Here is a 12,964-nt window from a genome sequence, read left to right on the forward strand (position 1 = left end):
CAAATGAAGAAACACAATATCGCTAATGAAATTGGGTGGAATGCGCATGCGTGACGGAGGTGTATAAAAACAATCCGTTAAGATACACCGTCAACGGAGGTGCATAAAAACACTACGTAAATAATATGAGGTGGCCGTTGGAGGTGTACAAAAACGCACCATTTTTATGCACCTCCGTCGGTGGTAATGGTAAATTAATGAAAATGTTGCTGCAAACGTCCATGAGGTTTAAATAGTTTTAGATTGTAGTTTAGAAACATGGCACACAGATACTGATCCCAAATTAATATATAATTTTAGAAAATTAAAATCGAAGTTTTTTAAAAACGTAAAAAGTTTTTGAAAAAACAAAAAACAAATCAAAAGCAAACAAAAACCAGGTACATAAAAAAAAATACAACAAAAACATGTCTACAATTTGAATCGAACCCGGTACTTTCAAGGTTAGAGTCTGACAGCTTGTCCAATGCGCTACGGAGCCACCTGACTGTTCATCATATTTAATAAGGTTTTTCTAAAACATTATTTTACCTTTTTCAATGCAACTTCTATTTTCTGGTTTTATATTTTGATTTTTATTTTATTATTATTTTTATATAAATCTATTAACAAAAACATCCTATAGATGTTACAATATAACTTTCGCCATGTCCAAATACAGAAACACTATATCGCTGATGAAATTGGGTGGGATTCGCATGCGTGACGGAGGTGTATAAAAACGATCCGTTAAGATACACCGTCAACGGAGATGCATAAAAACACTACGATAAAATGACTCTTGTTTCATTTTCTCCCCTCTCTCTCTCTCTCTCTCTCTCTCTCTCTCTCTCTCTCTCTCTCTCTCTCTCTCTCTCTCTCTCTCTCTCTCTCTCTCTCTCTCTCTCTCTCTCTCTCATATTTTTTCTCACAGATCTTCTTTCCTGTCAACTATTTACTGCCACGTCTTGTTGCACAAATATTTCCGTGAATTGTTCCTTGTTATGACGATGTGCAGTATATTTTCCTTTAAAACAAAGGAAATCCTACTTATATTTTTAATCTATTGGGCAGGGATTTGCCACTTCGTCCTGTTTATTCCGCTGAATCCTAAAACAACAGTAATTTTTATTTTGATTTGATTTTAACTCGTCTTGGAATTCATGAAAAGACTTTTATAAAAATTAAAAGCAACTACCAATGAGCGTAGGCTCAAACCAATCGACAATGTTTGACAAGGAATGAAAGATTTGGAAGAAAGTGACAGGATTTGAGATTCGTATGTTCGCAAATCGAGGCTCGACTGAAGTCATCGCATACAGCTGAAGAGTTCCAATCCTTGGCATTTGATGAACTGTCAACTATCATGGACTCGCTCCTTGGCAATTGGCACTTCCATTTAAAATACAACGCTGTGATCATTTAATTTTTTTGGAATTTTTTCCACATTTCCAAGACCCTTTCAAATTCTGTATTGTTTTTAGTTTCTATCAACTCCTGAGGCCCGAGGGCTTTCATTCCATAAACGAATGGCAGAGAGGGAAAGAAAGGCAGGTGTCTGTTCTTGATGTTTGAATTGATAGTTTGTTGTCGTGTCCTCTTGTTAGTCTGTTTTTTGGTTATATAGTTGGGTAGTTTTATGCTGGTGTTGCCTGTCTAAATTGTTTTTGAAGGTGCATATCTTGTTTCTTTCGCGACGATGCATTTTTTCCAGACCTAAGCTTTCTTCTGTGAGTATTAGACCTGTAAATTCTCAGTCAATTAACTGAAATCAGTCAATTCGTCAAATTCAAATATTTTTAAGAACACAGAAAGAATTTCATGAATCGTATTCGAATAACCGTGAAGTAAATAGGAATGTTCCAAAGCGCTACGCATAGCTCAAGGGACGTTTATATTTACGATGGATATATTGCCACGGCTATGCGACGCTTCTTAGAATTGCCGTGTCTGAACACACCCCAGTGTATTTTCACACAGCCTTCGTGAAATTATCTTTTCACTTTCCAAACCTGTCGTGATCCCAATGGTAGCCAATTTTAACTGTGCTGTTGAGTGATAAATTTCACTGTTTCGTCTAAGCCAAATTTGACCACATTTACTTGGCAGAACCTAAAAGTATTAAAAAGTTTAATGTGAATGCCAGAAGTGCGTTATGAAGATACATTCAAATTGAAAGTTATATGATTTCTACAAGCACATCTCGATTGCCTCACGTTGTAAACAAACTGGTTGACCGTTTCTTCACTGATGTGGGTACCTAATTGTAAGTAGCCTAATTAATTCCCACGTAAATTAGTTTCTGGCGGGTGGTTGGATGGGAGCATCACCCTTGAATCATATACCTATGATGTTCGCATGGGTGTACGATCCGATAGTGATGTCGTTTCTTCTTCTCTTTACTAGCCTATCCTGCTTCTTTGGTTTGTGATTGTATTTTTGACAGGGGATATTTTTTTTCCTGTAAATCCTCTGCCTGTTTGTTCTTGGTTATTTATAATTTAGCTTATATCTTTAGGTTATGATTTTGATTGACATTTGTACTATTTTTGTTAGATTGCTTGTTTTTTTTGTTTCAGCGGTCTCTCATATAACCTCAATTGTGTTGGAAGAGACCTAAAGCAACAAACAAAAAAAAATTAGTTTCTGCCATCGTTTTGCTTGCTGTTTACTATTCATCTCGATTCTTTGGATTTTTCTGATAGGATATGAAGGATACGAAGAGTTTCAGTCTGTGTCAATCAATTTTTATTGAGCTCATTTACAGGTCTAGAGTATATATTTTCCTTTGAAAACAAAGGAAATCTTACTATTTTATATATCAGGAATTATTTGTACCTGGCAGGGATTTGTCACTCTGTTCTTCTGTTTGTATTTTCTGCTGAATCTGAAGTTTGAATCCGAAAACAACAGTAATTTTTGTGTAGATATGATTTTAACTCGTCTTGGAAAAAAAAATCTTTTCTGCTGTCAATATTATTGGTGTTTTGTTCATTCTAACGATATGGCAGGGAATTGATAGTAGTTGTTTTTTTTGGTTTTTTATCATTAGTCTGCGTTGTTTTTGTTGTCATTTAAACATTGCTGTTTACACATGTCTGCTTCAGACTACTACTACTACTACTACTACTACTACTACTACTACTACTACTACTACTACTACTACTACTACTACCTACTACTACTTCGCGGGTGGTTGGATGGGAGCATCACCCTTGAATCGTATACCTATGATGTTCGCATGGGTGTACGATCCGATAGTGATGTCGTTTCTTCTTCTCTTTACTAGACTATCCTGCTTCTTTGGTTTGTGATTGTATTTTTGACAGGGGATATTTTTTTTCTTCTGTAAATCTTCTGCCTGTTTGTTCTTGGTTATTTATAATTTAGCTTATGATATCTTTAGGTTATGATTTTGATTTACATTTGTACTATTTTTGTTAGATTGCTTGTTTTTTTGTTTCAGCGGTCTCTCATATAACCTCAATTGTGTTGGAAGAGACCTAAAGCAACAAACAAACAAAACAAAATACTACTACTTCTACTATCACCACCACCACCATCACCATTTTGAGTTTTGTGATTTGTCTAAAACTGACATTTTATAGATTTAGATATGATAAAGCTACCTTGCAGCATTCATAGTATTTATAAAACGTGTCCAGTTTTTTGGGGGTTTTTTTTGGACAGATTCTGAGATAACTAGATTAATTCTTATCAAAGTTAAAAATCATTTTGGAATTATCACATTATTTCTATCGACTATCCAACATACAGTTTTTTTCTTCAAAGTTAAAGCCACAAAGGATTTGAAGAATCTCGTTAATTTCAGTTTCAGGTCTGGACTATTTGTAGATCTCACCACTGCTGAATCATGTCTGTGGTTGGAATTGATCTGGGTACCTATTCCAGCTATATCGCTGTTGCTCGTGCTGGTGGAATTGAAACTGTGGCAAATGAATACAGTGACAGATGCACCCCGTAAGTATCTAAATATCAATTTAGTTGTTTTAAAAGGAATTGTTATATTTTTTTCTCATTGATGAAGCTACAGATAATGGTATTGTCCTCATCTTACACTTTGCAGATCCTTGACAGGTGTTTTAGGTAACCAAATGTAATGTTCACAAATTATTGGTAGATAATAAGGGATAACTCTATAGGTGATTCTCCGAACTACTGATATTTTGAAACCATAACTAGAAAGGCCAAAACCAAAAACTGATCAAATCTCCATTCATCCATCACTGTCACATTACTAAATTTAAATTGATACCAGGTTTATCTTTATCAACACTTTTTAAAAAAAGTGGGCCATTACTGGTTGTAATGTAATATTAGGATCAAAGAAGTGATTAATTGAATTTTTTTTTTATTTATATGTTGCTGGAAGCAAAATTATATCAAATAATGAGTTAAGGCAAAAAATTGACTGAAATAGGTGTAGATAAGTATGAATGATGATAATATAAATTATCACAGCGTCAGTGACATGTGCAAAAGTCTAAACTGGTCATCATTACATGAAAGATGCACAATCCAAAAAGCTCGGGTCCTATTTACGGCCCATCAGGGACTGACACCGATCCCAATTCCAAACCAAATAAAACTCTTAATAGGTTCCACAGTTACGAGTTAATGCTCCTCTCAACTCGTTTTTCCCAAGCACCATCTGAATATGGAATTCCCTGTCTGCCTGAATATATCACGAGCATCAATGATAATGGCCAAATGGAATTTTACCGAAAAATAGATAAGATCAAAATGAAAGTTTAAGCATGTCCATCTGTCCTCACCGCACTCACAGTCATGATTATCTTTGGCTGCTTAGAATTCTGATTTGAGTTTAAGTTGAAGAACAAGCATTATCCTTTCCAGATAAAAGAAATTTTCAATGCAATCTGTTGAGTGATGACGGAGATTAGCAAATATATCAAAAATAGAAAAACACAACCCATACAACATCTGTACCTTTTGTTACTGAGGGCACAATCGCTCTATATCATCGACTTTTGTAATGGATATCAGTTGTTGTGAAAATCTAATTTTGGACAGACAGTTTCTGACACAAAAGATACCTGACCAGAAATTTTCTTTTAATTTCTAGATTTTTGCAAGTTCCTAGGTTCATGATTTACAAAATTATGACTGTTTGAAAAGAGGGTACTTAACCAATTTAGCATTTTTCAAAATAAAACAAGAAAACCTAATTGCGAACATCTGTACTACAACTACTATAATTGAGTTGAACTATCAGTTACTTTCATGGATTTGCTGATTTTGTTATCATATTTCTTTTTCTAGGGATTTATTTCTGTGTTCATTTTAAATCATATGATTGGGTGTACTCTATCATCTATTGATTATTATTTCGAATTTCTTTTTATGTCACAGAGACCAAAGTTATGATCTTCCTAGCCAAAAATTGCAGTTTTTGTTTCAGAGGATACAGTCATATGATTGAAGAAGACCACTATTTTCTGTTTTAATTTAATGTTTACAATAGGTTATTTTTGGTTTTTGTGGTAGGAATTGTATGATTTTGTAAATACTTCTAATATCCTCTGTTTATTCAACATGTCCTTGATAATACTTTTCTTTTTTTATTGCAAAGGTCCTATGTTTCTATGGGAGAGAAAAACAGAGCAATTGGTGCAGCTGCCAAGCAACAAGCGGTGACAAATTTCAAAAACACTGTATGTGGCTTTAAGAGAGTTTTAGGAAGGAAATACAATGATACAGTTGTGCAGTCAGAACTTCATCGCAATTTTAGACCAAACAATGTTACTCAAGACAGCAATGGAAATGTCGTTTTTAAGGTAGGTTTACTACTGAAGAAAGTTATCATAAAGATGAATGGCCTAAGAAGTCCAAAACTAGCATGTAGCCCCTCAATTCGGAGTATTTCCTCATTTCTTTAGTGTGTAACACTGCTGTCAGTAGACTATTCCATTGATATTGTTTGTATTTTAAAGAAAACTTTTTTCTAAAAATGCACATTTGAAGTTTGTACAATTTTTAATTAAAATTTTTAAAATTTAAAATCCAATAACTAATTAATATAAGAACCTTGAAGTAAGAAATCCTTAGAATTTGATGTTACTCGGGTACCTATAAAAAAAAAAACGTGATCATAAAATGTAAAATTTCAGCTACCTGGGTTAAAGGCCATTATTTGACACAAGCTCTCTCTTTCTCTCTCTCTCTCTCTCTCTCTCTCTCTCTCTCTCTCTCTCTCTCTCTCTCTCTCTCTCTGTGTGTCTGTCTCTCTTTCTCTCTCTGTGTCTGTCTCTTTCTCTCTCTCTCTCCCTCTCTCTCTATCTGTCTCTCTTTCTCTCTCTCTCTCTCTCTCTCTCTCTCTCTCTCTCTCTCTCTCTCTCTGTGTGTCTGTCTCTCTTTCTCTCTCTGTGTCTGTCTCTCTTTCTCTCTCTCTCCCTCTCTCTCTGTCTGTCTCTCTTTCTCTCTCTCTCTCTCTCTCTCTCTCTCTCTCTCTCTCTCTCTCTCTCTCTCTCTCTCTCTCTCTCTCTCCCAATATTCCTTGAGCAAAAAGAAAAAGCTCTTACATTCTGATTTCTTTTCAGCTGTCGTACATGGGAAGTGAACAAGACTTCAGTCCTTCTCAATTGACTGGAATGCTTCTTAACAAACTCAAATTCATAGCTGAGTCAAATCTAAAGCAAAAGGTTGTTGACGTTGTCATTTCGGTGAGTTATAGCTCCCCATGTGTTTGTAATCTTAGCAGAGTAATTTCCATGACTATATTGTTTGGTTCCACAATTAATAATACTTCATTATTTTTTGATGAGTTATGTCTCTTTATATTTTTATTTTATTTTCCATGACTTATGCCCAGATGTTTTATTGTTGGGTTCCTCCACAATTTTTAATACTTCATTATAACTATAACTATATCATATTGTTAATGATTTAATAATGATTGTGAAATATAATTATTTTTTTAAATATTTTTTTTGGTGTGTTTGTTTGTTTGTTTGTTTTTGTGTGCTTTTTTCATATTAAAATTGTTTAATCCAACTACCTTTTACCCCTTTCCACAGGTTCCTTCTTTCTATACAGATGCAGAAAGGAGAGCTCTGTACGATGCCTGCCAGCTGTCTGGTCTGAACTGTTTAAGAATCTTAAATGATACAACTGCAGGTAGGCAAATTGGTTAAGATTATCACTCTTAAATAGCTGTTTTGGTTTTCTTTTAAACAGGTTTAGGTAAGGATTTCACGGTTTGTCTTTGGGTGACTTTTAAAAGTTGACCTTTAAAGCTATTGGTCCTATGGAGCTGTAGTTTTTTATGGTTTCTGTAGCATTAAACTTAAACAGACGATTGGATAGATAGCTGGACTGTCACAAAGAAGTTACTGTCAGATCTAGCAGACACTGCTATCCAATCAGTGCTGGATGGTTTGGAGGGTGAGAAAAAAAATCTGGACTAAACCCGGGATCTCTGGGTGGGGTTCCTGATCTCCCATAGTACATCCTGTGTCTTCGATCCCCTTATATCTGTTTTCCAACACGCTTTCTGTCTTTGTCTTGGAATGAGATTACTTGGTTTTGACCTGATCCTGGCCAGATGCCCTGGCTGAGAGGGAAACAGTCGAATGTATAGTTAGTTTTGGGAGATGATATTTTTTTCATTTGAAATCATCTCTCTGTTATGCACTGTATTATGCTTTCTTAATATTATATATGATTTGTAAAACATTTGAGTGTGTTCCTCTCAGCGGGGACCTGTGCTTGTGTCTGGATGAGACTTTTAGTGATCTCAAACTAAGTACTTTGATAGAGTGCTTTGGGAATCTACACCTGTCTCTTATTTGAACCAATTCCCCTTTGTCTTCCCTTTTCTTGGATGCTTTATTGTAATTCTAGAACTTTTTACTATCCCATTTTCTTCCTTTTTACTGGCGCTGATATGACCTTAATGTGTTGCAAGTGCCGTAAAACCCTTAAAAACAAAAAAAAAAACATAAACCCGGGATCAGTACAAATCCTTTTTCTTGTGAGGGAAGGGAATTTACTTGTGATCAAGACCCCCATAGGTTACTTTATAATCAGTAAGCAGATTTTTATTTTCTTATTCAAGATATGGATTCCTGGATTTTTTTCTTTTCTTTTCTTTTTTTTTTTCTTTTTTTTTTTCTATTATATTTTTGAGAATGTGAGTACGGTGAATTAAAAAAATTTAATGATTGGTTCTCATCCCTTGTTCTTTCAACAGTTTCAGTGTTTTTCAGAAATAATGTTTATTACCAATAAACATTGAGGAAAAGTAAAAAGTAATTTGATGAAGACACATTCAGCGGAGTAAATTGTATCTTTATTTCTTCTGACTTGGCTAGAAAGCAAATGTGTAGTATTTAACCATAATGATATTTGAAGGCTTTAAAATGAACAAAAATACTAATTTTGATTTCAAATATTTTGAAATATATTTGTTTGCTTTTCAGTTGCACTTGCTTATGGTATTTACAAGTCTGATCTGCCAGCTGAACCAGAGAAGCCAAGGAATGTTGTCTTTGTTGATTTCGGTTATACCTCATTACAAGTCTCTGCCTGTGCTTTCCACAAAGGGAAACTAAAGGTGGGTGTTGACTCATGTTGTAACAATATCTCAAAAACATGAATGTGTTCACTCATTACAAATTTGACCTCTTTTTAAAGTGTACATTATAGTACTTTTTTTATCATTGCAAAAAGTAATTGATCTTTTCCATTAGTTACAGTCCCAGATTTATTGCTGTTTCCAAAAGAGAACTTTTTCTTTTTTCAAAGATGTTGATGATGTCTTATCAAATTTAGTTTAGGATCACATAAAATAATTATTTTGTTTTTTAAATATTTTTTTTAAAAAATGATTTCGAGCTTATCCTCTATAATCAACTATTTTAACATCTACTTTACAACTAAGGAGGCAAATTGTCTACTTGTTAGAGATCGTAAAAATTGTTATTATTATAAATTTCATAGCAGCTGACCCAATGTCACTTCCAAGGAGTAAAAGGGGTAAAAAGTGCAGAGCCTTAGTGTGCTTTTATAACTAATCTTATTAGAGGATTAGTTATGTTATTAATGAATGTGAATTAGAATGGAGGCCATTAATTTGGGTTGATGTTTTTTGCCAGTATATGATTCGAACCACGTTTGAACATCACCAGGTATAGAAATCAATACTGATTGGTCAGTGGGGTCAAATGCTTCGCCAAGATCTAACAGAATGAGAAGGGAAATCTTGTTTGTTCTAGTAACACGAAATGTCAGCATATTTTGCAATGGTGGGAATTCCTATCTATTTGGGGGTTTTATTTGTAAATTGGATTCCAGGAGTTAATTTTGTTGATATACTCCAATTAAAACCGGCCAGTCAAAAGAATATTATGCTGAAAGTGAAGGAGGTTTTACAGTATGGTTAGAATTAATCGTGCATCAAATTTTCAAATTGTGTGAAGATTCCACCTTAGACTCCTTTACCTCATCTCACATATGAACTCTTATATTGTGCTGAAGTAGGTAGGGAAGTCAATGTTAAATATTTTATTTGCTTATCATCTATCTATAATCTATTTCATCTATCAAGGGACAGCATGGCTCAGCGGTACGGTCATTGCTTCCTACCCAAAGGGTACCGAGTTCGATCACCTGCCGCGCTATGTGGCCTTAAGCAAGTCATCTCACCTTAGTTCACTTTGCAGCGCTGCACTGCGGCTGACGCCTTGGTTATTCCAGTCTTCCCTTGGAGTAGACTCTAAACTTTCTTCTTGGGGATGAATAAAGGGAATTTTATCTTACATGATGTTTTGTTTCCTCTCACTCAGGTTTTAGCAACATCATTTGATCCAGGTCTTGGGGGTCGTAATTTTGATGAAGTGATTGTAGATGCAATGTCTGAGGAGTTCAAAAAGAAATATAAAGTGGATGCTAAAACAAAACCCAAGGCATACATACGTCTGAACAATGAGTGTGAGAAGCTGAAGAAGTTGATGAGTGCCAATGTTCAACCAATTCCTGTAAATATAGAATGTTTTATGGACGATAAAGATGTCCATGGATCCATGACCAGGTAAGGAAGGGACTCTCTGCTTGTCTTACCTAGCTTTACATCTTGTTTGATATGATGAGCCTTGCATTGAGAGATTAAAGTGTTAAACCGAACTTAAACTGATCAGGAAAACGATAATTTTATTTACAAATTATTTTAGTGTGTGTATATATATATATAATAATATATATATATGATATAATATATATATATATATATATATATATATATATATAATATATATATATATATATATATATATATATATATATATATATATATATATATATATATATATATATATATATATATAATATATATAAAATAACTGGCAGGCCTGTAAATTTACCGGCATTTCCAGCAATTTCACTCCACGGGGAAAAAAAATAATATTAAAATTCTTTTTCATTTTGTTTCACAGCCTATTGAATTGGTAAATTTCTAAGAAAATATTCCGGGAAATGGGGATCTTTGCTCATGTTATATTGGAAAAGCTTCGACTTCAGGAGGTGTTGTCCCCTGGACCCGGACCCAACGTCTCACCGATTTTCAGACTATTTTTTCAGGGGGAAGATGAAGGCCTGAACTGGTTTAGTGGTGCCAACCTTGCGTAAAAAATGCTTATTTTTACGCGTTTTCATTCATTGTACACTTTCTGCTGAGGATTGTACGCATAATTACATTTCTATTATTTAAGCATTCATACACTTTTTTGGTGTCCTTAAACACTATATCTGTTTCTTGACCCAGAAGTTCATGAAATGAGTTCAATATAGTATTATCTGACTAAGTCATATCAGATTCATACACGGATCTGGAAGGTGATACTATTTATCATCTGTTAAGTGTAAGCTTATTCATTAATTTAAATATTGATTATATTATTGCTAGTATGGTCTAATCGCCCATTTTCAGATTTAGCGCTAATTATCGTTTTTGCAGAATTGTACGCATTTTTTCAAAATCTTACTCATTTTGGCTCTCCATTGTTCACATTTACACGGGCTAGGGATGGCAGCACTGCTGGTTTTGACAAAATTCACAACATGGACAAAAACAGCATTCTTGATTCAAAGCAATGTCTGTCATGTGTCAACAAGTGCTTTTTATAGTTCACCTAGGCTTCCAAAATTAGTAGGGAATTACCAGAAAGGTGCTCTGAACATTATTGGCTAGAAAGGAACAAATAAAATATATTTTTCCAGTTACACGGTCAGAGAATGACACTGGTAATGTGTGTATATTTCTTTATCATTAATTCCCGTTTCCTTTGTAAGTGATAATTAGCCAAAGAGTTTCTGGGAAAAAAACCCAAACTTTTGTATGTAGCTTGAGGACATGTTCTAAGTTGTAAATAACCAGATCAATTAATCAAAATTTTCAGGATCAGGTTCTATTTTTATTTGATAAATATCTTTTAGTATTCCAATCACCATAATGAAAATATCACAATGGACTGAATTTAAACAAAGGGGTTTTGTTTAGAAAATTCCCCTTTCCCTTCATTTTTTTTTTTTTTTAATGTTAAGAATGCAAATATAAAACTTATTTTTAGGTCAGATATAGTTTTTTCAAAATCCCTTTTATTCTATTTTGTTCTCATTAGAGAGCGTTTTGAGGAGCTGGCAGCCCCCTTCTTCCAGAGAATCCAAGACACTCTGAAGGCTGTGCTTGATAATGCCCGTAAGTAGTATATACATGTCTTACACTCATCACTGAGTGAGGTCTTCGACCTCCCATGGTGGGCAGCAGGTCACACTGTCTTCTATTCCCTATATCTGTTTTCCAAGTTGCTTTCTTTCTTTGTCTTGGAATGTGGTTACTTAGTTTTCTCCTAGCCCTGGCTGGGGTCCTTGACTGGGAGGGAAATAGTCAAATGTATAGTTATAGTTTTGGAAGATGGTATATTTTTCCTTGTAAATCATCTCTCTGTTATGTACATGAGTACATTTAAGTTGAAATACTATCTTTACCACGTGTATCATTATTGTAATATTTAATCAATAGATTTATGGCATTACTAATTAATATTAAGGGCATTCAAGAGATCTTATCCTATTTTGCCCTATACCACATGTTATGTTATGTTATGTACTGTTTCATTTTTTGTTTTGTTTTAAATATATAATAGTTTGTAAACATTTGAGTGTATTCCTCTTAGTAAGAACCTGTGCTTGTGTTTGGATGAGATCTATAGGTGATCTCAAACTAAGTACACTGATAGTGTGCTCTTGGAATCGACATCTGTTCCCTATTTGAACCCTTCCCCTTTGTCTTACTTTTTCTCGTGTGCTTTTAATTGTAAATCTATAACTCTCTTGACTATCCCACTTGCTTCCTTTTTACTGGGCGCTGAAATGACCTAAATTTGTTGCAATCAATCCTTGTAAAACCCTTATAAACAAAGAAAAGCATTACACTCAATTACTCTTTATTTGACCAGTAAATCTTTATAATGCAACTGTTATGTGGTCTTATATGTTGATTGCATTCAATTGATATAGCTGAGTGTTTTACAATACTGAGCTTTCTACATTTACTTGAGCCAAAATATACCCATCAGAGGTATTTATGAATTAAGAGAAAGTAAGGGATAAGGTTTCTAAGGGAAAATTAGGTTTGAAATTTTCATTAATTAAAAAAAGAAATATTCTTATGTAAATGAAATCCTGTTACAGCTCCTGGATATGCCATATTTTTTTTCTTATTTCCACAGACCTCAAGGTGTCTGATATTCACTCTGTTGAGATAGTTGGTGGTTCATCTCGTGTACCAGCTTTCAAGCAGATGGTAGAAAAAGTATTTGGGAAAGAATCCAGTACAACTCTCAATGCTGATGAAGCTGTGGCCAGAGGCTGTGCTTTGCAGGTTGGTAAACGGAATAGCTAAGGCTAGATATATTTCTTTTCTTGCTTAAACAAAAATTCAGTAATG

The 12,964-nt window shown here is 34.2% G+C and overlaps 1 protein-coding gene across 1 annotated transcript in view; it reads left to right on the plus strand.

The window, feature by feature from the left end:
* Positions 1 to 12,964, plus strand: part of LOC144970929 (heat shock 70 kDa protein 4-like) — a 28,339-nt gene that overhangs the window by 1,386 nt on the left and 13,989 nt on the right. Inside the window, exons 2-9 of the mRNA XM_078911117.1 lie at positions 3,812 to 3,960; positions 5,594 to 5,798; positions 6,561 to 6,683; positions 7,038 to 7,137; positions 8,442 to 8,575; positions 9,807 to 10,051; positions 11,637 to 11,713; positions 12,747 to 12,898. Coding sequence (XP_078767243.1) covers positions 3,854 to 3,960; positions 5,594 to 5,798; positions 6,561 to 6,683; positions 7,038 to 7,137; positions 8,442 to 8,575; positions 9,807 to 10,051; positions 11,637 to 11,713; positions 12,747 to 12,898 — 1,143 coding nt within the window. The 5' untranslated portion in view covers positions 3,812 to 3,853. The remainder of the gene's footprint in view (positions 1 to 3,811; positions 3,961 to 5,593; positions 5,799 to 6,560; positions 6,684 to 7,037; positions 7,138 to 8,441; positions 8,576 to 9,806; positions 10,052 to 11,636; positions 11,714 to 12,746; positions 12,899 to 12,964) is intronic.

This window comes from Berghia stephanieae, chromosome 4 (assembly GCF_034508935.2).
Source record: "Berghia stephanieae isolate SIO BIC M18660-M18661 chromosome 4, UCSD_Bste_1.3, whole genome shotgun sequence".
NCBI lineage: Eukaryota > Metazoa > Mollusca > Gastropoda > Nudibranchia > Aeolidiidae > Berghia > Berghia stephanieae.